At 40.5% G+C, this 26,227-nt stretch overlaps 1 protein-coding gene across 1 annotated transcript; it reads left to right on the top strand.

Annotated features, from left to right (window-relative positions):
* Positions 1-84: 84 nt before the first annotated feature.
* Positions 85-26,116, top strand: atp6v0a1a (ATPase H+ transporting V0 subunit a1a). Its single transcript, XM_062984839.1, has 21 exons — positions 85-164; positions 3,774-3,930; positions 4,219-4,297; positions 4,405-4,502; positions 5,469-5,597; positions 6,471-6,550; positions 6,695-6,821; positions 6,913-6,995; positions 7,088-7,181; positions 9,627-9,839; positions 15,560-15,710; positions 16,549-16,688; positions 16,895-17,052; positions 17,263-17,353; positions 17,474-17,592; positions 18,269-18,485; positions 18,693-18,800; positions 18,898-19,005; positions 23,636-23,753; positions 23,864-24,035; positions 24,145-26,116. Exons 2-21 carry the CDS (start codon positions 3,814-3,816, stop codon positions 24,236-24,238), a joined length of 2,496 nt encoding a protein of 831 aa, XP_062840909.1. The 5' UTR covers positions 85-164; positions 3,774-3,813; the 3' UTR covers positions 24,239-26,116.
* The last annotated feature ends 111 nt before the right edge of the window (positions 26,117-26,227 follow it).

Raw genomic sequence — 26,227 nt, 5'->3', positions numbered from 1 at the left:
GTAGTTAGTAGATGTTGCAGGTTTAAACCCTCGCCTAGATCACGTGATGAGTCCAGCAGTGACGTCACCACGGGCTAGTCCGGTGCAGATCAGCTGATACAGGGAGCGCTGCGGTGTGTGGGAGCAGAGATAGAGGATTAATTCACCTATTATCGCCTCGCACTGTGAGTTACAACATGTTTTATAGTTTTAAACTCATGTTAACAGTAAATGATTTCATTATTATACATTATTCTGGCTGCTGAAGCGCCTGTTTGTGTTTCAACGGAGCTTTGAAATGAGCTCGAGGAGACAGCAGCAACTTATTCGCAGTGATGTATTAGCATTAGCTCACTTAACTAACCTGGTACTGCCAGCCACAACACATTTATCTGCATTAAATTGTTCTAATTTAGATGTTCTGTGTTACTTTATTAGTTATAATATTTGTTCAATAAAGTTTTTGTTACTTTTGCGGGAAGCTTGTTCAAACCAACTTGTTGCGTTGAGTTGACAGGAAGCAAGCTCATTCAATTAGCATGTTAGCCTCCAGGTAAAATTATACAGCTCTCCTGCTTTATCACAGTTCTACTCTTTTATTATTGTTTTTATTATTAGTTAAATTATCTTATTTTGCTTCGTATGTATACATATACATACATTCACCACATATATTGGTCTCCGAATAATGAGTTACTTGTAAGCATTAAAATAATTGAATTAATGTAGTATACTTGGCAGTAGGGGAGGGCGATATGGCCTTTAAATAATATCACGATATTTTGGGATCTTTTTGCGATAACGATATTCACTCACGATTAGGGATGCATCGATACCATTTTTTCCCAACCGAGTACGAGTACAAGTACATGTATTTTTGTACTCGCCGATACCGATACCTATTTAGAATGATGCAATCTGGAGCATTATGGGATAGTGTAGTTTTTAGTGTAAAATAGTGCAGTGGAACAGTTGCTTGGGTTGCCATCACTAATTGTAAAAAAAAAAAAAAACACCGCACAGACATCATTGAGAAAGCTTCTGACAAGCTAACGTTAACGTTCATTAATAAACGCACGTCATTAACGTTGTGCACATCATACATGCGATGCGATTCTGCTGATTGAAATATTTACTTTAAAAAGATAATACAGTCCGATCCCATCTGAGCCGATTCTATCAGCACATACTGTACATCGTAAACGACTCTGAGTCGGCTCCCGCTCTGTGGTAATAACCAGTATAATTAAGCCCGAGCTTTATAATGTAAGCGAGTCACACAGAATGTTCTGTAGTATTTGGTGTTTATTTACAACCGCATCATTTATTATAACAGTAAACACGGAGAGATGACTGAGAAAAGAAGCTTAAAATGAGTCGACTCCTGAATCACTTGTATCGACACTGTGAACAGAGTATTGAACACAAACACGTCCTATAACAGCGGTCGCTGCTTTTGTAACCGGTTATCTTCGCTGTTAGCTCTATTTTAAGGGGTTTTTTTGTCAAACGGAACTGAATAACATTAAACGTGCGTGTGAGCGTGGTCAGTGAGAATAATTCAATCTGTCTCCCGTGGGTGAAAAATGAATTGCTTTAGTTTTAGAAGTAAAAAAATCTCGCAATGTCATGAGTCTGTACTGGGGGGGGGGGGGGGGGGGGGGGGGGGGAATGTTCATGGGCACTGCTTGTGCATAGGGCCCAGAATTTGGTGCTACGCCCCTGACCCCACCTACTTGGTCCAGTCATTTCCGCACCCAGCAGACATGGTGGCCAATTTATGTACATTTACATTTACATTTTCAGCATTTAGCAGACGCTTTTATCCAAAGCGACTTACACAATGAGCTGAACACGATGAGCAATTGAGGGTTAAGGGCCTTGCTCAGGGACCCAACAGTGGCAACTTGGTGGTGGCGGGGCTTGAACTGGCAACCTTCTGTTTACTAGTCCAGTACCTTAACCACTGAGCTATCACTGGCCCTAGTGATATGTATGTAGCACCACTGAGATTCGATTCCTTGATCCCTGATCTCAGCTGTAGTGGGCCAGCATACTTTACTGCTGTGCCAGCTAAGCACTTTTAAAAGTTAAAACATTTAACATTGTAATTATTGTGCTTATAAGTTATACACTAAGGAAATATTTGAATTAATTAATAATCGAAGCCAAAAAGCAGACTGGTCCTATGGTTGAGAAGTAAAACAGCACAACAGCATTGTCTGTAACAGGAATTTATGGTTTAGGGGTAGAGAACAGACAAGAACTACTAACAATTTTTTGGCTGTCATGACATGTAAATATCTTTTTTTATCATTCAAAGATTAGACGGCCAACTGTATGGACATATGTACTGTATGTGATCTTACATTTCATTTGTTTATTTATCTTGAGAATATTACAGACGATTCTCAGCCCGTTGCATGACTGCGGTTTCTAAAGCCCTCGCAACACAGCTGCCACGATACATTTCTAACAGTGCCACATACACAGTTTCACCATGTTATTGTCACTGCTGTTCTCAGAATGCCCCACTTAGATGCTCCAGATAGCATCTGCTCAGTCGTGTTTCCTGACTATCAGTCAATAACTGTAATAACATGTATACTGATGTGCATCACTAAAAAGGAGTACCTGGTAATTTCCTGATCAGTTTCAGCACTTTAATGGCACCTGCTTGGAAATGACGTGGTTGTATTTGTTGTACTGGGTCGTTTTTGCTTGTTAGTTGATAGTGCTGTGTCTGATACACCCTTACCAGTACAACATACTAGTTATTACAGCGCAGAGAATAGTCACTGATGAGGACAGATAAATGCTTATGTGTTTTATTCAGATAGCATAGGTCAGCATATTTGAATTCCTGTTTTGTGGTGTCACTCTGCTTAGTAATAGAAATTGACAGATGTTCTGATGACAGAGATCTTTAACTCTTGCTTAAGTTTTCTAGCACATCATGGCACAGACCCTGGCAAAACACAAAACTTTACTGATACTGATTATTTTACTTTTTAACACCTAACAGTTTAGTTTAGATAATATGCACATATTAACATCAGCCCTATATTTGCACTGCACAGCTTCACAACACTGAGTACTAGATAACCTAAAATAGTATTGTGATATGTGTATAGTGACTGTTTTACCTTACATTAAGTTGATTAATAGAGTTTGGGAAAAGCACACTGCGCTCACTAAATTATGCAACAAGCTACCGGTTTTCCATTAGGGGACTAGAAGCGGTTTCTCTTACAACTGTAGCTAGCTCATCAAATTTGCATCAGTGTGAAATGTAAGCCCCACGGTTGTTGTAAAACTAAGGGAAGGGAGTTTCTGGAGGGAGGGGATCACATGATGCAGATTACTCTCTAATCCGTGCATTTCAAGGGGGAAGGTGGATTTTTTTAGAGGCATTTGAAGGGCAGGTTAGTTCTACTGTTATGGATGTGACATTTGAATTTCATGTAATATTTTAGGCAGCATGCAGACAGGTGTTCAAAATGTGTATTATTACTTTTATCACTCCTGTAAATTTGAGTTAAAGTTATATTACAGCGCTCTTTCACTAAATGAATCAATACGCAAACCTGTCTTAAATCAGTAGTCTGGACGGTTGTTCATTAACATCCCTATATCAGATTAAATAAGTTCTTTATATAGCTGTAAAATATTTAGGCAGGAGTAATCTTAAATCTGTGTAGCATTGTTTAATGGTTTTACTGTCACATATTTAAGCTTTATATGTGTTTCTGGACCAATTAATCAAGATTGCCAACACACTTCTTGCGTCTCAGGTGTTCTCGGCTGCTCTGTTGTGCTGTAGAGTAGCCCACCATGGGGGAGCTGTTCCGCAGCGAGGAGATGACTCTAGCTCAGCTCTTTTTGCAGTCTGAGTCGGCCTACTGCTGTGTTAGCGAGCTTGGTGAGATCGGTATGGTGCAGTTTAGAGATGTGAGTACTTAACAAAGCACATGCACAACATGCACATTCTACATTTCTGTGGAAAATAGTAAATAGCAAATAAATATGTATCCAGTCTCTAATTTCATGGGTCAACAGGAGAAGCCCTGTTACACTAATTCAGCAATTTGAATGCCTGTAGATGTGCAATGTTTCTTAATCTAACAAGCCATGACAGTGTCTAAAACACATAAATCACCTACATGGGATGGTTTGATAGTTGTATACGATGTATTTTATCTTACTGGTTTCATCCCGTCTGTTGTATCTCAAACACAGCTGAACCCTGATGTCAACGTCTTCCAGAGAAAGTTTGTGAATGAAGTGCGCCGCTGCGAAGAGATGGACCGCAAACTGAGTGAGTCACAACATGCATCATACGAGATGTGGAGAACACAAAACACATGGAGATGATCTCTCCATCTCTCTTGACAATGTATATTGATCTTTCTTTATTTTCCTTAGGGTTTGTGGAAAAGGAGATAAAGAAGGCCGACATACACATTGTGGACACGGGGGAAAACCCAGAGGTCCCCATTCCGCGGGACATGATTGACTTGGAGGTAAAAAGCAGTTTAATGTTTTTGCTTGCCTGTCAGATTTTGTAGAACTCACTTCCACTTCCTGAGACTTTTTCTAAAGCACTTTCAGCAATATCTGTGACAAACGTTCTACTGTTCGTGTGAAGTGTACTGCTGACCTCTTCACTGAAATACCACATAGTGCTGTTAAGTGCTTTAACATACTGAGAGGAGAACTTTCAGTTCATGTGACTCCACGCTCATCTGCTCATGTAGCTGCTCACTCAACTGATGCACAATCTAAGCAGGGTTTACATGCTGCTCCTACAAGATCATTCAAATTATTGTTTTACAATTCTTCAAAAATAATTGTGCCTCTTTGGATCAATACTTCAGATCTCTTGCTATTTTAAATTTTTATTAAAGCCTGGGTTGTTTTTTTATTAGCTTAGTTTGGTCATAGTGCTATCTGATTCTACTCCAATCAGAACCCAGAATGTAAAATTATCAGCAACACTACACAAAAACCTCTATAAAGTTCATAATAAATATATTTCAACTGCGCAAGTTAGGCTTTCTAATTAAATGCTTCGTCAAATTACCTGAACCTAAAACTAATTGTCTTACTGATTTGCTATGATCGCTTATGTGCAGTTTTACTGTTTTGTCTTAAGGTAAAAAAACTGCCTTCACTAAACTTCTAAAATAAAGCAGCATAATTGAAGAATTAAGTTTTTAAAATGCTGATTTTTCTTTCCCTGCCTTTTATGTAAACCCTTAAGCAGTTTTCTGTATCTTCAGCAAAAAGAATCATGTCCAAATGTAAAATATTTTTACATACATTAATAGCATAGCTGTGCACATAATTCATTTTAACTGATGTTTCAGCGATTAGATAAAACTCTGAGCCCTGGCAAACATTGCAAGGATTGGTTAAACGTGAATTATTGCAATGTCTAAAACGACTGTCTGATATTAAAAATCTTTATTTGAACCCTCTTTGTGCAGGCTACATTTGAGAAGCTGGAAAATGAGTTGAAGGAGATCAACACCAATCAGGAAGCTCTAAAGAAAAACTTTCTGGAATTGAGTGAACTCAAGCACATCCTTCGGCGCACACAGCAATTCTTCAATGAGGTTCTACACTTCTACATTTTTTTTAGATTTCCTTTAGAAGAAATTGTTAGAAATGTATGCCCGCCCTCCTCCCTGCCACTCGTTTCAGGTGAACTTTGATGTTATCGTCTCTTTTATAGGCTAGTGCTGCTTCTCTTAACGGTCAGTTAGTTTGATATCTTTGAATCATTTACTAGTCATACATAACAGACACATAAGCATTACCTTAAGCTTAAAAACAAGGCCACTCAGATCACGTGTGTTTTTTCATTCTTACATGTAAACATTAACTGAAGCTCTTGATTAGTGTTAGTATGGTTGTGCGCTATTTGACGATACTGTAAGTGATCATGTGTACAGGTGTTTCTATTTAAGTATGTTGTACACATTCAAAAAGTACACAGTTCTGGACAATGCGGGTAGGATGTTTTGGAAATAAAGTTAGGGAGGCGTGTTTGATTTGGGCATGTGTGGAGGAGGGATGAAAGTTCTGTCGGAAGAAGGGTGTTGAGGATGGAGCTGCCAGACAGAAGGAGGAGAGGAAGGTTAAGGAGGAGGTTTATGGATGCCATTAGGGAGGACATGCAGGTGTTTGGGGTAACAGAGGAGGACAGGGCAAGGTGGAGACGAGTTATCCGCCAAGGTGACTCCTGACTGGGGTCAACTACATTTAACGACTACATTTAATGTTAAAATACTAAATTTATATTTACATTTACTTCATATTTATAAGTATATGAGCGCAACGATGCTTTAGAATTACGACCAGTGTGAAGGAAAATCTAGAACCACTTAGAAAATAAAGCATATAAAAAAAATCTGGCCCAAAAGCAATTTGTTTTTAGATTCCTGAACGTCAACGATTTCTGGATACCAATTTAGTTGTTTTTGCAGATGGAGGACCCTGCTCTAATGGAGGAGTCATCCACTCTGCTGGACCCGAATGAGGTTGGACGGGCTCCTCTCCGGCTTGGGTATGCTGATAAACCATCCAGAGATGGATGCAATTGCAAAAACTGTTACTTTAGGAGACATAAAATCACTACTGATGTATTTACAGCTTGGGGAAATACTAAAACACATGCATTACATTATTAAACACTGCTGTATATTTGCAGCTTTGTGGCAGGCGTGATCGGCAGAGAGAGGATTCCCACCTTTGAAAGGATGTTGTGGAGAGTTTGTCGTGGTAACGTGTTCTTGCGCCAAGCGGACATCGAGGAACCTCTGGAAGACCCCGTCACCGTGAGTGCACCAAAGAGCAAATCAGTCGATTTTATGTTGAGTAAACATATTGCTATTGATGGCTGCCTTTCTGTGGTTTGATTGGTTTCAGGGAGACCAGGTGCACAAGTCAGTCTTCATCATCTTCTTTCAGGGAGATCAGCTGAAGAACAGGGTGAAGAAGATCTGTGAAGGGTAGCTGGACTCATATATGCACCCCATTTCATTAATCACGTAAATATACAGCAACCTGCAGGCTTCTCTGAAACTTGTGTGTTTATCTGTAGATTTCGGGCTTCACTGTACCCCTGCCCAGAGACCCCACAAGAAAGAAAGGAAATGGCAGCAGGAGTCAACACTCGTATTGATGACCTTCAGATGGTGAGAAAGACAAAAGCACACATGTTGGCATAATAAATCGAGTTGTTTTAAACTCCCCACTGTTGTTTAGCTGCAGTTTGCACCACCCATTTCTGGCCAAGGAGATTATCATGTGCCCACTCCAACTTACGGGTGCTGGCTGCTTCTTATCACCTGTCTGTGGTGGGTCTCTGTACAAAGCTATACTGAGGATCATGTTCAGTACACATAGAGAAATGGCAAGGGTTAAACCCTGCATATGTATATATGTATATAAATAGCTAGCTATATTACCTATGCAAGTGGTGCCTTCCATTGAAACATACCATACTGTTCTCACTTCACTCTAGATTAGTTCTGTAATAAAACAATTACACGTTTAGTAGTGTTTGCGCAAATCAGTGTCTAGGCCAATGACTTCATAGAGTGAAATGCTGATCTGACCATGAAAATAAATCAATACCATTAATTACACACGTCAGAGTTCGACCTACTAGAATGCTTAGCCTGATTGGCGTAATGAAGCTGCTTCTGTGCTCTATAATCAGACCGAATTTGATCGATCTGTCCTGTAAAATTGCCCCTGGTGTTCTAATTAGACTAGCAAACATCACCATGGACGCTTAGTGTTTGGCCTGTTTTACAGATCTGCAATCAGTTTTTCAAGGTAAAGCTGTAACTGAAAATTGAAAATAGGTTTAAACTGGCATTTTTTTGGATTGTGGAAGGTTACAGCCTGAGGCGTAGTTAATTCTCAATCTTTAAATCTGGATCAATTTTTCAGGGATGCCAGGACTAAATTAGGTCCTTTTAGGTGTTACCATATCATGTAACAATAGAGTTAGTACCCTGTTGTGACCAGGACATTCTTCTATGAGTTAGAGATGCCAGCTCCTGGGACCGGTCTTAATGGGATAATAATGTCCCGGGTATGAGTTTGTCTGAGGGCCTTTTTTGGAAAGTAAAAGGTTAATGTATTTGGGTGTGCACTGTATACTGCAGTCCATACACATAGTGAACATGCCTACACAAGCAGTCCTCCTGCTATCCTGCATACATACACACAGATGATGTTACCCACACATTCACACATGCCGCCTACACACTACGTCTGAGTGTGTGGTACTGAGGGAGGCACTAGCACTGTCTTTTGTACTCACATCTTTATGCCACCTGAAGTTCTTTTACAGTTTTTATAGACCCAGTCAGATTGATCTTCTTTGTGTTTTATTATTTTACCTTCCTTCATTTACTTTCATGAAATATGATTGTAAACAGTTTCTTTTCACACTAAACTTAGACAAAAGGAGGCGACCCAAGGAGACATAGACACAGGTTAAATAGACAGATTCATTATGTATACCAGGTGAACCCACTCACTTGTCACCTACGTTCAGACCCCAATATCCGCCTCTCTCTACAGATTTTGCCTTAAACACACCCCACATGCCACAGAATGCAATATAGACGAATCTGATTGAATGCTAGTCATATATAATTTTTTTGGGGGGGGTAAATGTCAACTTACTAAAGGCTTAGTAGTAATGTAGCATGGTGTCGTGCTAATATCAAGTGCTATATATTCGTTTGAAATTATATTGTAGAACTATACTGTATTTCCACAACCATTTATTTATCTTATATATCCGACTTTGTAAAGTTGAAGGTTTAGATACCCTTGTACAGTTGGTGAGTTCCCTGTGCTCATGTAAGTAGGACTAGTTTGATATAAAACTAAATATTATGTTCAATATCTTTGTTTAAGAATTTCCAAATGATATCTTCACCATACTGCTCATGCTGCATTAAAACTGGCATTGGAGCTGCCCAACATATGTCGATCTGCTGGCACCATCCCTTGTTCTCATCAGGGTCTATAGGGAGATTCTTTTCCCTAAAATAGCACCTCATTGCACTCTACTGTTTATTCTGACTCAGCCCAGATGAGCATGTTGGAGTGTCTTATACAGCCATACATGGAGCGTGAGCTGCCGTACAGTGGCCTGAATGTTGCACAGGATCAAGGCAATCATGGATAGTATTTTTGTTATGGAGGAGCTACCTATAGCTGACTGAAACCTTGTTTTACACTTTTAAGGTGGTCTTTTGTTCTCATTAAAATTTATTAATACCATCTCTTTAACCTGGTCAAGGCCTCTGTGGGTCTGGTTTCCCCAGAATTGCTGAGCACAATGCACCAGCACAATCAGAACATGATGCCACTCAATAGCAGGGCCTCAGCCATTCCCCTGTCCTCCAAGGATCCCAGTGGTAGTGGGCTAGTGTAATTTACTGCTGCGCCATCCGAGCACCCTCTTTTAAATGTACACATGCAATATGTACTGTTTTATAGTTTCAGTATGTTGCACTGAACCAAAAAAGGTAACATTAAGGTAAAGTAAGGTACTTTGTGTCTTGCATAGATTGCTCTAGATAATTCAAATCCCTTTTGTTGTGTTTTTATAGGTGCTAAATCAGACGGAAGATCACAGACAGCGTGTGCTGCAAGCTGCCGCTAAGACTCTTCGTGTCTGGTTTATTAAAGTGAGAAAGATGAAGGCCATTTACCACACGCTAAATCTTTGCAATATTGATGTCACACAGAAGTGTCTGATTGCCGAAATCTGGTGTCCCGTATCAGACCTAGACTCAATTCAGCTTGCCCTGCGCAGGGGAACGGTAAGATCACACACACAAACGTACACACACCTTATGTTATACTTCATATATAACACAAAACCTCTAGAATTCAGGCTTATACCTAATCATTAAGCTGTCAGTTGTATAAATGGGTGTGGTCAGGGATTTAATGGTTTGGTAGATTTGAGGTTAAAACGGTTCAGCACGTAAGGAGCTGCGGTTATTCAGAACACATATGAACTATAAAAAGCACAAATGTAAAAGATCTAATCTCAACCATCTAATCTAGCCCTCTGAATGACTATTTTTACAAAATCTTAGAAACTGGGTTTTTAGTTTAAGCACTAAACTGCTCGTTGACACATTAAACTTTGTTACTGTTTGATTTCTTGTATTCAGTCATTAGTGAAATGACATTTACATTGCATCCAGGGTGTGGTTACACATGGGAGCACATATTCAAACACACACATGGAGCGACTCCTGCTTAATAAACACACTCACACTTGCACACACAGGCGCTGGACTGACCGTTAGATTGGAATGCCCACATGCTGGAAGGATGACTCACGAGCGCTCTGATATCAAAGTGTTTATTTGCCAGTTGTCTGATCTCTTGCAAGTAGCATGAAAATACACATGATTCTGATCAGCTGCTTATGTGTGGAAGTGCTTTGATCCCTGAAAAATCCTGTGTGTTAAATTTATTAGAAAGTATTTGAGAACAACATACAGTGTATCACAAAAGTGAGTACACCCCTCACATTTCTGCAAATATTTCATTATATCTTTTCATGGGACAACACTATAGACATGAAACTTGGATATAACTTAGAGTAGTCAGTGTACAGCTTGTATAGCAGTGTAGATTTACTGTCTTCTGAAAATAACTCAACACACAGCCATTAATGTCTAAATAGCTGGCAACATAAGTGAGTACACCCCACAGTGAACATGTCCAAATTGTGCCCAAATGTGTCGTTATCCCTCCCTGGTGTCATGTGTCAAGGTCCCAGGTGTAAATGGGGAGCAGGGCTGTTAAATTTGGTGTTTTGGGTACAATTCTCTCATACTGGCCACTGGATATTCAACATGGCACCTCATGGCAAAGAACTCTCTGAGGATGTGAGAAATAGAATTGTTGCTGTCCACAAAGATGGCCTGGGCTATAAGAAGATTGCCAATACCCTGAAACTGAGCTACAGCATGGTGGCCAAGGTCATACAGCGGTTTTCCATGACAGGTTCCACTCGGAACAGGCTTCGCCAGGGTCGACCAAAGAAGTTGAGTCCACGTGTTCGGCGTCATATCCAGAGGTTGGCTTTAAAAAATAGACACATGAGTGCTGCCAGCATTGCTGCAGAGGTTGAAGACGTGGTAGGTCAGCCTGTCAGTGCTCAGACCATACGCCGCACACTGCATCGACTCGGTCTGCATGGTCGTCATCCCAGAAGGAAGCTGACGCACAAGAAAGCCAGCAAACAGTTTGCTGAAGACAAGCAGTCCAAGAACATGGATTACTGGAATGCCCTGTGGTCTGACGAGACCAAGATAAACTTGTTTGGCTCAGATGGTGTCCAGCATGTGTGGCGGCGCCCTGGTGAGAAGCACCAAGACAACTGTATCTTGCCTACAGTCAAGCATGGTGGTGGTAGCATCATGGTCTTGGGCTGCATGAGTGTTGCTGGCACTGGGGAGCTGCAGTTCATTGAGGGAAACATGAATTCCAACATGTACTGTGACATTCTGAAACAGAGCATGATCCCCTCCCTTCGAAAACTGGGCCTCATGGCAGTTTTCCAACAGGATAACGACCCCAAACACAACCTCCAAGATGACAACTGCCTTGCTGAGGAAGCTGAAGGTAAAGGTGATGGACTAAACCCAATTGAGCACCTGTGGCGCATCCTCAAGTGGAAGGTGGAGGAGTTCAAGGTGTCTAACATCCACCAGCTCCGTGATGTCATCATGGAGGAGTGGAAGAGGATTCCAGTAGCAACCTGTGCAGCTCTGGTGAATTCCATGCCCAGGAGGGTTAAGGCAGTGCTGGATAATAATGGTGGCCACACAAAATATTGACACTTTGGGCACAATTTGGACATGTTCACTGTGGGGTGTACTCACTTATGTTGCAGCTATTTAGACATTAATGGCTGTGTGTTGAGTTATTTTCAGAAGACAGTAAATCTACACTGCTATACAAGTTGTACACTGACTACTCTAAGTTATATCCAAGTTTCATGTCTATAGTGTTGTCCCATGAAAAGATATAATAAAATATTTGCAGAAATGTGAGGGGTGTACTCACTTTTGTGATACACTGTATGCACTGAAAGTTTCATTTTGCTCCTATTCAAGCACTCTTTAGACTTAGAGGAACGCCAAGGGCACATCTTTACCGTTTTAACAGACACAAACCGCAAATAAAGCAGTCTGGACACACACACACACACACACACACACACACTGCTGACTGTACACGACTCAGTTTGCTGAATTTTAAAATTATGCAGGAACAGAAAAATGAAGGCATGATTTTTTTTCTTCCTGGGATTACACAAATATTTAACTGGTCACACACGGCATCTACTGTTTGCCACTTAAAATGAGCAAAGCTTTGTTTTCCTTTCTTAAACATCTCAAACAGCAATTTTTTATTTCTCACACATTATTGCTTATACTGTTGATTTGACAGAACTTAGGCTTATTAGCGGGCAGACTGAATAGAAAATATAAAATAATTATATTTAGGGTATATTTGCAAGACACCACTGACCACTGGGTAAATTTGCCCACCACTGACATTCTAGTCATTTCAGAGCCTGAACTGTTAGTTATTAATTCTTTATACTTATAAATCTAAGCACATGGCAGAAAAGTTCAAAGTTCTTTTGGTATAAATGTTGGTACAAGAACAAGGTTTAACAACAGCAACAAATTGCTAAACATGACAAGTGTTTTATTTTCCAGTATTTACTGTTACATAATTTTAAATATTGTGTTTCATGGGAATCCTTACACTTAACAAATAAATGATTTTAATGATGTATGAATTATGTATGAATTATTAAACCTGCCAGCTACAGTATAATATTACAAAGACATTTCATTTTAATTCATTTCTTTAATCTAATCCATATTGTAAACATGTGGTGCTGTTTGCAATCAAGACGTACATTCCTACTGTCATCAGATGTCACACTGAACAGGATTTAAATGTGGCTCCTGTTAAAACTGTACACTTCATCTCAGACAGTCTGTTCAAATTAACCAGAAGCCGCCGGACTGCTTGACGTTCAATTGTTCAACTTCAGCATTTCAGCAAGCAACAGTTATTCCCGAACACACTTTTTATGAAGGACAAGCTGAACGCATTTAGCCCTTCTAAATAGCAGTTTTAGAAGCAGTTCTAAATACCCTTCTAGATGGCAGTTAGTAAAAACAGTGATACAGGCCATAACACATTACTGTCAGTGGGTCAGGGACAGCAGGATTCCATTATTTTGCAACCCACAATGCTCAAAGTTCTCTGTTGTATTAACCTCTAGATATGCAGTTTTTAAGTGGATTACCTATTCACTTGTAGAATCTGTCTGTCTATACCCAGCCTGTCTATATATACAGTGTATCACAAAAGTGAGTACACCCCTCACATTTCTGCAGATATTTAAGTATATCTTTTCATGGGACAACACTGACAAAATGACACTTTGACACAATGAAAAGTAGTCTGTGTGCAGCTTATATAACAGTGTAAATGTATTCTTCCCTCAAAATAACTCCATATACAGCCATTAATGTCTAAACCACCGGCAACAAAAGTGAGTACACCCCTAAGAGACAACACCCCTAAATGTCCAAATTGAGCACTGCTTGTCATTTTCCATCCAAAATGTCATGTGATTTGTTAGTGTTACTAGGTCTCAGGTGTGCATAGGGAGCAGGTGTGTTCAATTTAGTAGTACAGCTCTCACACTCTCTCATACTGGTCACTGAAAGTTCCAACATGGCACCTCATGGCAAAGAACTCTCTGAGGATCTTAAAAGACGAATTGTTGCGCTACATGAAGATGGCCAAGGCTACAAGAAGATTGCCAACACCCTGAAACTGAGCTGCAGCACAGTGGCCAAGATCATCCAGCGTTTTAAAAGAGCAGGGTCCACTCAGAACAGACCTCGCGTTGGTCGTCCAAAGAAGCTGAGTGCACGTGCTCAGCGTCACATCCAACTGCTGTCTTTGAAAGATAGGCGCAGGAGTGCTGTCAGCATTGCTGCAGAGATTGAAAAGGTGGGGGGTCAGCCTGTCAGTGCTCAGACCATACGCCGCACACTACATCAAATTGGTCTGCATGGCTGTCACCCCAGAAGGAAGCCTCTTCTGAAGTCTCTACACAAGAAAGCCCGCAAACAGTTTGCTGAAGACATGTCAACAAAGGACATGGATTACTGGAACCATGTCCTATGGTCTGATGAGACCAAGATTAATTTGTTTGGTTCAGATGGTCTCAAGCATGTGTGGCGGCAATCAGGTGAGGAGTACAAAGATAAGTGTGTCATGCCTACAGTCAAGCATGGTGGTGGGAATGCCATGGTCTGGGGCTGCATGAGTGCAGCAGGTGTTGGGGAGTTACATTTCATTGAGGGACACATGAACTCCAATATGTACTGTGAAATACTGAAGCAGAGCATGATCCCCTCCCTCCGGAAACTGGGTCGCAGGGCAGTGTTCCAGCATGATAATGACCCCAAACACACCTCTAAGACGACCACTGCTTTATTGAAGAGGCTGAGGGTAAAGGTGATGGACTGGCCAAGCATGTCTCCAGACCTAAACCCAATAGAACATCTTTGGGGCATCCTCAAGCGGAAGGTGAAGGAGCGCAAAGTCTCGAATATCCGCCACCTCCGTGATGTCGTCATGGAGGAGTGGAAAAGCATTCCAGTGGCAACCTGTGAAGCTCTGGTAAACTCCATGCCCAGGAGAGTTAAGGCAGTTCTGGGAAATAATGGTGGCCACACAAAATATTGACACTTCAGGAACTTTCACTAAGGGGTGTACTCACTTTTGTTGCCGGTGGTTTAGACATTAATGGCTGTATATTGAGTTATTTTGAGGGAAGAATAAATTTACACTGTTATATAAGCTGCACACAGACTACTTTTCATTGTGTCAAAGTGTCATTTTGTCAGTGTTGTCCCATGAAAAGATATACTTAAATATCTGCAGAAATGTGAGGGGTGTACTCACTTTTGTGATACACTGTATGTATATATATATATATATATATATAAATTCAACATGAGAAACTAAGCATGTATTTTTAATAGAAGAAGGAGTTATATATAACAATGCATCTTTTCTTAGACATAAATGGAAAATAATCTCAATGAGCTAACTACATTGTAACCCGCTATGATAATGCTGTAAACAGCTCCTCTCCCTTAATGCTGTTATTTGCCATGCCAGTTGTCACACACTTTAGATTTAAAGGAATGGATTTAACTCTAAAGAAGCTTTATTCTGATTAGGGTCTCTGGGTTTTAGCTTATCCATAACCACTGGGCGCAATGCAGTAGCACAGCCGAGCCAGTACACCAATCATGTTTGTATGAGACCAGCCAAAAGCACAGCTGGGGATTCGAACCCTGTGCCACCTGAGCATCACACAGAATAGTTTCTTATTCCTATTTATTTATAAATTTCTGCATTGTGAGCTAAGTCTTGGTAATGATTTTATCTTCCTTTTCTTCTCCTGCAGGAGAAAAGTGGTTCCACTGTTCCCTCCATCCTGAACACAATGCAGTCCAAACAGACCCCGCCCACCTACAACAAGACCAACAAGTTCACCTCTGGCTTCCAGAGCATTGTGGATGCCTATGGTATCGGCAGCTACCGAGAGATCAACCCAGGTACCCCAGCAGCGTTTTTATGAAATGCAGAGCTGAACTTACACCTGAATTTCCATTAGTTTTCAAAACTTCTGCTTGTTGTTGTTCAAGACCTCCTGTCTTAGAATAAGTTAAAATCTAATGCAGAGGTTTTGCTTATGACTGTGTACACTAATGAGCAAAAACATTAAAACCACCCCCACAAAGCCGCTCAGGTGGCGCAGCGGTAAAAAGAAACGCGCTGCAACCAGGGCTGGATTCTGAGAAGCGTCGTATCGAATCCAGCCTTGCTTTACCGGTTCGAAGCTGAGTGGCTATATGAGCAACGATTGGCCGGTTGCTCATGTGGGGGGTGGGACAAAGAACCGGATGTGGGTCTCTCTCTGTCAGAATGCGATTGCGTTTTCTGCCGGCTGATTGGAGGCGCTTACACAGAGATGGGAGAGGGTGCCCTTAGGGTGTGTCTCTCCGCATGCAACGCTAGGTGGCGCCAAACTCGTCAATGTGTGGGTGGCAAAGATGCATCTGGCTGCTGCTCGTGTTTCGGAGGGGATACGGGTTAGCTTCAATCACCTCCGTCAGGGCAGGGTTCGGCATAGACAGAGAGGAAGCACGATGCTAATTGAACAATTGGATGCGCTAAAAAGGGGAGAAAAAGGGGTAAAAAAAAAAAAAAAACACCCCCACAAGTGTGCATTGAAACTGAAAGTTATCAGTTGTCCAAGAGCAGGTTCTTGTACCATGAACAGCCTATAACAGTTTCAGATTCAGCACTGTGACCTCATCTCTAGATAAGTGCTTATAAATCATATCATTAATCAAATCTGCTTGTAGACTCTTTATTCTGGTTTGTGTTCAGCTCCCTACACCATCATCACATTCCCGTTTCTGTTTGCTGTCATGTTTGGTGATCTGGGCCATGGCATTCTCATGACCTGTGCTGCACTTTACCTTGTGATCAGAGAGAACCGCCTCAGCGCACAGAAAAATGACAGCGAGGTATTTCACACCCATCCCCATCATTTCATTTTTATTCATCCTCTTCTCTCAATCACGGAGAGCCATGCTAAGCTCAGATTCTACCTCATGCACCTACCATAACACATTCTTACTAAAGAGCCTGTATTTGTACAGAATAGTTACTTTGGTTGCGTATAGTGTCACACTGTCTTACTGGTGGTTTCTCCACTTTCTTTCTGTCACAGATGTTCAACATGGTCTTTTTAGGACGTTACATTATTCTGCTGATGGGGGTCTTTTCCATCTACACAGGGATCATTTATAATGACTGCTTTTCTAAGTCACTCAATGTCTTTGGCTCCAGCTGGAGTGTGAAACCCATGTTTACACATGCTAACTGGACGTGAGTATTCAAATCATACTCTTTAACCATCCTTGATTGCCCTACTGAACGTATTTCAGTTCTGATTTTATTCGCGAACCACTTCTTTTGTTGCTTTCACAGTATTTGTGAGATGTCTGTTTAACCAAGTATTTTATATGAACTGTATGGCTAAGTGTGACTGCCAGGGATTACACAGTTCTTAAGTTCATGGCTGTTGCTACTCTGCAGGTTTCAGACTCTGGAGGACAACCGGTTGCTGCAGTTGGACCCTGCCGAACCAGGAGTGTTTGCAGGACCCTACCCGATCGGCATTGACCCTGTAACTACTGGCTTTTCTGCTGTGTTGGAGCTCAGTCTATTTCTAGCTGAACCACTGTTTGTTTGTTTGTTGTTTTTAATGCTATAAAGGTAAACATGGAAACACATCTTCTTATTTCAGGTCTGGAACATGGCCACCAACAAGCTGACTTTTCTGAACTCCTATAAGATGAAGATGTCTGTAATTTTGGGGGTTACGCAAATGCTTTTCGGAGTTTGTCTAAGCCTGTTTAATCATGTGTAAGTTTACGGTCATTCTTCTTAAATACACCACATGGCTGAACATTTAAACACATTTGCATTTGCAGCCTTTAGCAGATGTTTTTGTCCCAAGCGACTTATAATTATGACGATACAATTTGAGCAAGAGGATTAAGGGCCTTGCTCAGGGGCTCAATGGTGGCAACCCAGCTGCCGTGGGGCTTGAACTGGCAACCTTCTCATTACTAGTCCTGTACGTTACTAGTCCAGTACCTTAAATACTGAGCTACCACCCCTCATAATTACAATGTTTAGATGTTTCAGCCACACCCATTGCTAACAGATGTATTAAATAAGTTCTATAATATAAATGATATGCTTCCAACTCTGTAGCAGCAGTGGAGAGAAAGCCCTTGTTTATTCCGGCATGATTTTGACACTGTGCACAAAGTGTGGAGGACCTCAACCCCACACCGATAGGATGAATTCTAACATTGATTATAAGCCACAAAGTGTCACACTTAGATCTTGCGGATGCTGTTGTATGTACAAAATGTATGCTTGACCATATAGCATATAGTGTGTAATAAAGTTAAATTTACTGTACTGTGTTCCAATATAGTCATTCGGCTGATCAACTGCAAATAGGGTAAAATGTGTGAATTCATGTTTTTATTCATAAATAGTCTAAGAAAATGTCTGTTTATGTCTGCAGCTACTTTAAGAAGCCTCTGAACATCTATCTTGGCTTCATCCCTGAAATCATCTTTATGAGCAGCCTGTTTGGCTACCTGGTGCTTCTCATCTTCTACAAGTGGACGGCATATGATGCCAAGACCTCTATGGAAGCTCCAAGCATCCTCATAGCCTTCATCAACATGTTTCTCTTCAACTACAATGACAACACCTTTAAACAGCTCTACAGAGGACAGGTGAGTTAAGCACATACAGACATTTCCTTCTGGGTGATGTATTGTATTGATGCATTGTTTGTTGTCTGGGTCGTGGTAAAAATCTTGGACAAAACGTTGGTCACTTAAAAAAAAGTTTGTAAAACCCCGATCTAGCATCGTAACTCTGTTAACTTTATTATGTATTTCAAAAGCATCCTGTTAATCCACTCTTGTGTTTGGTTGTAGATGGTGATCCAGTGTCTTCTCGTGGTCATCGCTGCTCTATGCGTGCCGTGCATGCTCATCGTGAAGACCCTGGTTCTTCGCAGAGATTACCTCTGGAAAAAGCACCTTGTAAAGCCTTACATTATTGCACTTAAATGTCTGTTACACTTGCACATGCATAGGCACGTATGCACAGACTTTATTCTGTGGTGGGATCTGTCTCTAGGGCGCACATAACTTTGGAGGAATCCGGGTTGGGAACGGCCCCACAGAGGATGAAGCCGAGATCATCCAGCATGATCAGCTCTCCCAGCACGAAGAGGAAGAGCCCGAGGTGAGAGACAAACACACTTTCTTTTGTTTCAGACAGATTTTCAGAGGTTTTTTTAACTAGAGGAAGGTCACAGTGTGCCATACACAATAAACTAGTCAGTCAGCGTAAGGGTCAGACCATGGTAGTGTTGTAGCCCTTTTATTTCTTATTGGAGATAAGAACTGGAGTCAGATAAGGTCTGCTGCTGTCAGAGTTCAACTTTTATGCTCACTACAGTTGTACAGAGGTTCCTGTCTGCTTGAACCAGTCTGACTGTTCCTCCTCCTCATTCCCCTTACTTATTAACAAAGTAGAACTGATGCTTACTGGACATTTTTTTTGTTCGTTTGTTTTTGCTCAACATGAGAATCCTCATCACATTCTTCCAAATTACCCATTTTTCTCAATTCTGATGTTGAATGACCATGTTAATTGTTAAATGTTAACAGGCTCTTAGCCCATGTCTGTATGTTTTTTTTTTTTTATTACAGCTGGCTAATTAGATAAATACATGATTAACGAGTATACCGGTGTTCCTAATAAAGTGACCAGTGAGTGTCTAGTCATGGACCCTTTGAAAAAAGTCTTTTAGTTTCTGTGTGCGTCACGCTGGCCGATTTAACTCTTATTAAAGTTACTCGGGTCTTTATGCTCTCCATATCTGCTGTGTTTAAGACATAATATGAGTAACTACTACCACCACCACCACAACATTAAGCAAATAGCTGTATAACATGTATATATTATAACATAGACATTGCCTTGCACATTTTTGGGGTAATCCTAGCTTGACGTTCTTAATTAAGTAACCTTGTTCAGGAGTCGTGATACCTTAACCACTGCGCTATTTCTTCATTATGTATTAACTGATGCCAAATAAACACTAATTTCCAGTAAAGACTACACCCCGGACTAGGCAAGTAATTCAGTGGACGATGTCTCTGCAGTCAGCAGTGGCTCTCTGGTATACATTCCAGTCAGTGAGTCATTGGGCATGTCTGCCCTGCATACCAGCCTTGTGCTAAAGTGGGGGTCTGCCTGGTAGCTCCTGTGTACCACAGCAACAGCTAGCAAACAAAACACCCACTCAGGCTTTAGGTTTACACAAGTAGATATTTTAGGATCTAATTAAATACAGTAGGTACTCAAAAAAGTTATTGGGTAAACAGTATATTAAAAAAGAAATAAAAACGCAGCGTTTATTTACTTATAAGAAAGTTGATGAATTACTTAAAGAAATGTATGACTTTTTCTACTTGATTGATCGAGAGAATATTAAGCATATCGTTTTGGACAAACTATTCTTAATATCAAAAGCAATTACATATACACAGATTAATATATATATATATATATATATATATATATATATATATATATACAGTGTATCACAAAAGTGAGTACACCCCTCACATTTCTGCAAATATTTTATTATATCTTTTCATGGGACAACACTATAGAAATAAAACTTGGATATAACTTAGAGTAGTCAGTGTACAACTTGTATAGCAGTGTAGATTTACTGTCTTCTGAAAATAATTCAACACACAGCCATTAATGTCTAAATGGCTGGCAACATAAGTGAGTACACCCCACAGTGAACATGTCCAAATTGTGCCCAAAGTGTCAATATTTTGTGTGACCACCATTATTATCCAGCACTGCCTTAACCCTCCTGGGCATGGAGTTCACCAGAGCTGCACAGGTTGCTACTGGAATCCTCTTCCACTCCTCCATGATGACATCACGGAGCTGGTGGATGTTAGACACCTTGAACTCCTCCACCTTCCACTTGAGGATGCGCCACAGGTGCTCAATTGGGTTTAGTCCATCACCTTTACCTTCAGCTTCCTCAGCAAGGCAGTTGTCATCTTGGAGGTTGTGTTTGGGGTCGTTATCCTGTTGGAAAACTGCCATGAGGCCCAGTTTTCGAAGGGAGGGGATCATGCTCTGTTTCAGAATGTCACAGTACATGTTGGAATTCATGTTTCCCTCAATGAACTGCAGCTCCCCAGTGCCAGCAACACTCATGCAGCCCAAGACCATGATGCTACCACCACCATGCTTGACTGTAGGCAAGATACAGTTGTCTTGGTACTTCTCACCAGGGCGCCGCCACACATGCTGGACACCATCTGAGCCAAACAAGTTTATCTTGGTCTCGTCAGACCACAGGGCATTCCAGTAATCCATGTTCTTGGACTGCTTGTCTTCAGCAAACTGTTTGCGGGCTTTCTTGTGCGTCAGCTTCCTTCTGGGATGACGACCATGCAGACCGAGTTGATGCAGTGTGCGGCGTATGGTCTGAGCACTGACAGGCTGACCTCCCACGTCTTCAACCTCTGCAGCAATGCTGGCAGCACTCATGTGTCTATTTTTTAAAGCCAACCTCTGGATATGACGCCGAACACGTGGACTCAACTTCTTTGGTCGACCCTGGCGAAGCCTGTTCCGAGTGGAACCTGTCCTGGAAAACCGCTGTATGACCTTGGCCACCATGCTGTAGCTCAGTTTCAGGGTGTTAGCAATCTTCTTATAGCCCAGGCCATCTTTGTGGAGAGCAACAATTCTATTTCTCACATCCTCAGACAGTTCTTTGCCATGAGGTGCCATGTTGAATATCCAGTGGCCAGTATGAGAGAATTGTACCCAAAACACCAAATTTAACAGCCCTGCTCCCCATTTACACCTGGGACCTTGACACATGACACCAGGGAGGGACAACGACACATTTGGGCACAATTTGGACATGTTCACTGTGGGGTGTACTCACTTATGTTGCCAGCTATTTAGACATTAATGGCTGTGTGTTGAGTTATTTTCAGAAGACAGTAAATCTACACTGCTATACAAGCTGTACACTGACTACTCTAAATTATATCCAAGTTTCATGTCTATAGTGTTGTCCCATAAAAAGATATAATGAAATATTTGCAGAAATGTGAGGGGTGTACTCACTTTTGTGATACACTGTATATATATATATATACGTATATACCGTATACGCCATAACATCTGTCTGTCATGCTGTCAAAACAGCTCTGACACACTGAGACATGGACTCCACTAGACTTCTAAAAGAGTCTTGTGGCAGGTCCTTCACTTTCTGTACGTTCCCAGGCAATTCTTCCTAAAGGGCATCATGGTGCTATCACTTCTACAAGTAAATAATGCACAGGTGCCCAGCCATCCTTTAACCCAGTCATCTGGCCATAATGTTTGGCTGTTAGATTGGCCCCCGGCCTTCATGCTGATCAAATCTACCATCAGCCCAACATTTAATATTTCCCAAACCAAACGATAAATGTATACACTGCTTTTTTGAAAGGTGTTTAGTGGGGTTGAGGTTAGAGCTCAGTGCAGGCCTCTGCAGGTCCCAAATATTTATTAAACTATGGCTTTTGGACCTCACTTTGTGCACAGAGGAGGGGCACAGCCTGGCTAAAACTGGAAAGAGTCCTTCCCAAACTGTTGCAACAAAGTTGTATGCACATGTTAATAATGGTTGTGGCTAAAGCAGCCACGCTCATGTTCCCATTAATAACCTTTTCTTTCTCTTTCTTCCTTTAGTTATAAACCTAATAACCTTTGTAGGGACTAGTATTTAAATGCTTGAGCATTGTTACTAACTTTAATCCTGTGTGTTTCCCTGATTACCCTTCAAGCAGTCAGACGGAGACGTGGTAAGAGCAGACCGCCTTTTCGCTGTGTATACATGTAAAAAGTTTGATTTGTGCCTGAAAGCACAAATTATCCCTTTTCCCAAATCCATTGATCTCTAAGGTTTTGGGTTTGAGTGTATCTGGTTGTAGAGGTGGTAGTGCTTCGGTGATGGGCAGTGCTTCTCCACTGGGCTTGTGGGCATCGAAATGAAACCAATCAAGTGTGCCATAACAGCCTGCTAATTATTGTTTATATTGAGATTTAGATTGCTATGTGCCAAGTGATCATGTGCCAGTATTACAGAATACCCATGCAGATACCAGGAGTCATGTGTAATAAACAGTGTGCAGGAAAACTCACACTAAACAGCTAGCTACACAAGGAAACGTAGAAACGTGTTTGTACATCCAAAGCCTCCAAAATATGCAGAGGGACAATCATAACAGAATGTGAAATGTGTGACCAAATTCTGTAAAAATACATAGCACATAGTTACATCCATAACTGAAGTTCAACGTGCATTTTTACCACTAATTAAATCATCATTAAGTAACTGGACTGAGTTGTGTTTGGGATAAGTAAAAATCTAATTAAATAACATACATAACACGTTTAAATATGCGTAGTGGGGGCAAAAGTGCACTGTTAAATCAGTTTGGACTAGCTGGGCATTTGCAGTGTGTAAATACAGGAGGTTAGTGGATAAAATGAGCAAATTCTCTGTACAGTGTGGAACATGTGGCTCCTGGTGTTAGTTTTGTGTTCTGATCGGGTTTTGGGGAATGGCTCAGATCACATCTGCTGTGTCCTCTTTTTTTCTTTTATTTATTTTATTCATTCATCTAAATATCTTTATTAAATACTTTTTCCTTATTACTGAGTTTTATTTTTTTCCCTTTTTTTACTTTCTTTTCTTACTTTTTCACTCTCTTCTTTCCCTCTTTTATATGATTTTCTTTTTTCTCTTCTTTTCTTTCTCTTTCTCTAGTTTGATTTCTCAGATGTAGCAGTGCATCAGGCCATCCACACTATAGAGTTCTGCTTAGGCTGCATTTCAAACACGGCCTCATATTTACGTCTCTGGGCCCTGAGCCTCGCTCATGCACGTGAGTAACACACATACACACACACTCTTTTTTTTTATCCCACCATCACATCAATAAACATGAGAAACCTACATGTATATGTTTTTTATGCTCTTTTGTCTGTTTCACAGAGCTGTCAGAGGTCTTGTGGTCGATGGTGATGCACATCGGTCTTTTCTCCAGCTCTTTTGCTGGCTTCCTGGGTGTGTTTTTTATTTTTTCTGTCTTCGCCACACTAACAGTGTGTATCTTACTTATAATGGAGGGGCTGTCTGCCTTCCTGCATGCTCTCAGATTACACTGGTAAGTACACTCAGATATAAAAACTAATACACTGTGTATAATACATTGTTTTGTTTTCAGACACAGTTCTTCTAATAAACTCTGTCTGTGTGTTTCTCTGTGTTTGCAGGGTGGAGTTTCAGAATAAATTCTACACTGGTCAGGGCTTTAAGTTCATGCCCTTCACCTTCGACAGCATCCTGGAGGGAAAGTTTGATGATTGATATGTTCTCAGCCCTGCTACCACCAAACCCCAATGTGGCATTATGCAGACACTTTTATCCAAAGCGGCTTACAGTTGTGACCGAGTACAGTTTCAAGTTTGAGCAATGAAGGGTTAGGGGCCTTGCTCAGAGGCTCAACAGGAGGTGGTGGAGCTCGATTACTAGTTACCACTGTCCAAATTTCTAACAGACTGGCAGGAAAACACTGATGAGTGAAAGAAAAATGCTTATCATTTTAAATACACCCAAACCCTGATGGCTGGATACGGTTTGTTGCAGGAACTGCCACAGTTGTGTCATTTCAATATTTTAATGAGGAAACACTGAATGTATTCACCCAAGCAGCCTATAAAATAGCACTACAGATTCTATCATATCATAATAATAATAATTATGCCCATCACTACTAATTATTTTTTATCATGCAGATATCAAACGTAAAATATCAACCAATACCAAATTTTGATTCAATTTTGTCCTCCTTACAACATAGTACACTAGGATGATTTACTTATTGCTCTGCAGGCTGGATCTCAGCCTTATTTGTCCTTACATTGTTTCTTAGTGTTAACAGCTTATCATAATCAGCATGATTAATTACATAATGGAGCAGGACAGCTGTGCAGCCAGTGGAGTGAGTAGCACAAAGCTGCATTGTTCCTAGGTTTAAAATTCGACTCTGGTCACTGTATGTACAGAATTCAGCATGTTCTTCCTGTATCTATCCACATGGGTTTTCTCCAGGTACTCCAGTTTCTTCCCACCACCTTAAAAGCTACTAGTAAATGGATTAGAAAACATCACATATACGATACAATGTGATACCATTCCTGCACATTATGCCAGTATTTAGCTCGATACTGAGATACACTTTTGATGTCTCAAAGACTCACACAGCTAAAAATAGTAGAAGAAATTATTGTTAAGTTAATTCTAAGCAGGAGAAATGCACTGAAGTTGGTACACTTTCACTGTCTATTGAATAAGTTTCTTCATGGCACAACTTGTGGCTAATAAGTGTCTATTATGCCAGATGCACTGGTTGGATTGCTAAATATAACAGATATTAAAGCCAGGAGTCTTAATAATTGCTTTCTGATTGTGGTAGTTCGTGTCGTGGGTTTTGGGTGTATTTTAGATTTCTGTTGAATAGATTTAAATATTCTCAAATATCGAAATCATACAGCTCTTAAATTCCAACGACTATAAATGCACATGAATGATATATTTACATTGTTAACTGGATTTAATGTTCTTTGTATGAAAGATCACTACGTTGCATAAATAAGCTGGTTGTATACTTCTTTATTCATCCTTGTATATTACTGACATTTTAAGTTTTGTTCTGACCTTAAGTAATCTGTTTACAGTGTCGTGTTTAAGTTTATTTTCCTCATTTAAAAGTAAACACATTCTGAGATTTATATTTGGGTAACATATATGAAGACAGTACCCCAGGAAGATAAATCGTTTAGCTGGATTTAATGCTGCTACTAAATTACTGATTTAATAGCAGCTAAGTTCAAGCTAAACATCACAATCTAAACCCCATTACTACTTTTATTAGCTTAATTATCAAACGATCCAGAGTTGCTGTATTACCTCGTTGTTAAACTTCTATTGTTTATTTTTTCTTTGTGGTGTTGTAGAAATGCCAGGAAAACTGTTGGAAAGCGTTCAATATTCCTTCGTTTAAATGTAAACAGTGTAAAATGATGAATCCAGGTTTGAGGTGTCCTTTGTGTTATGTTTGTGTGGGTTTCATTGACCTGCCACCTGCAGCAGGACTTTGCAATGTCTAGATTTACCAAGTAACAAGCAGTACGTGACTACTGTTGAAAGTGGTGGTTTTCAATAAATGACCAGGCTGGTTAACAAGTGTCAAGTTTTTATTTAGTGTTTTTTTTTTTTTTTTTTTTTTTTTTTTTTAGGGGTTGTTCCCACTTGCTTGGAATATAATATATGATCTAATGACAACTTTGAGGATGA

This window comes from Trichomycterus rosablanca, chromosome 22 (genome assembly GCF_030014385.1).
Source record: "Trichomycterus rosablanca isolate fTriRos1 chromosome 22, fTriRos1.hap1, whole genome shotgun sequence".
NCBI classification, from domain to species: domain Eukaryota; kingdom Metazoa; phylum Chordata; class Actinopteri; order Siluriformes; family Trichomycteridae; genus Trichomycterus; species Trichomycterus rosablanca.
The sequence above is the reverse complement of the archived record's forward strand: the minus strand, read 5'-3'. Positions and strand labels throughout refer to the sequence as shown.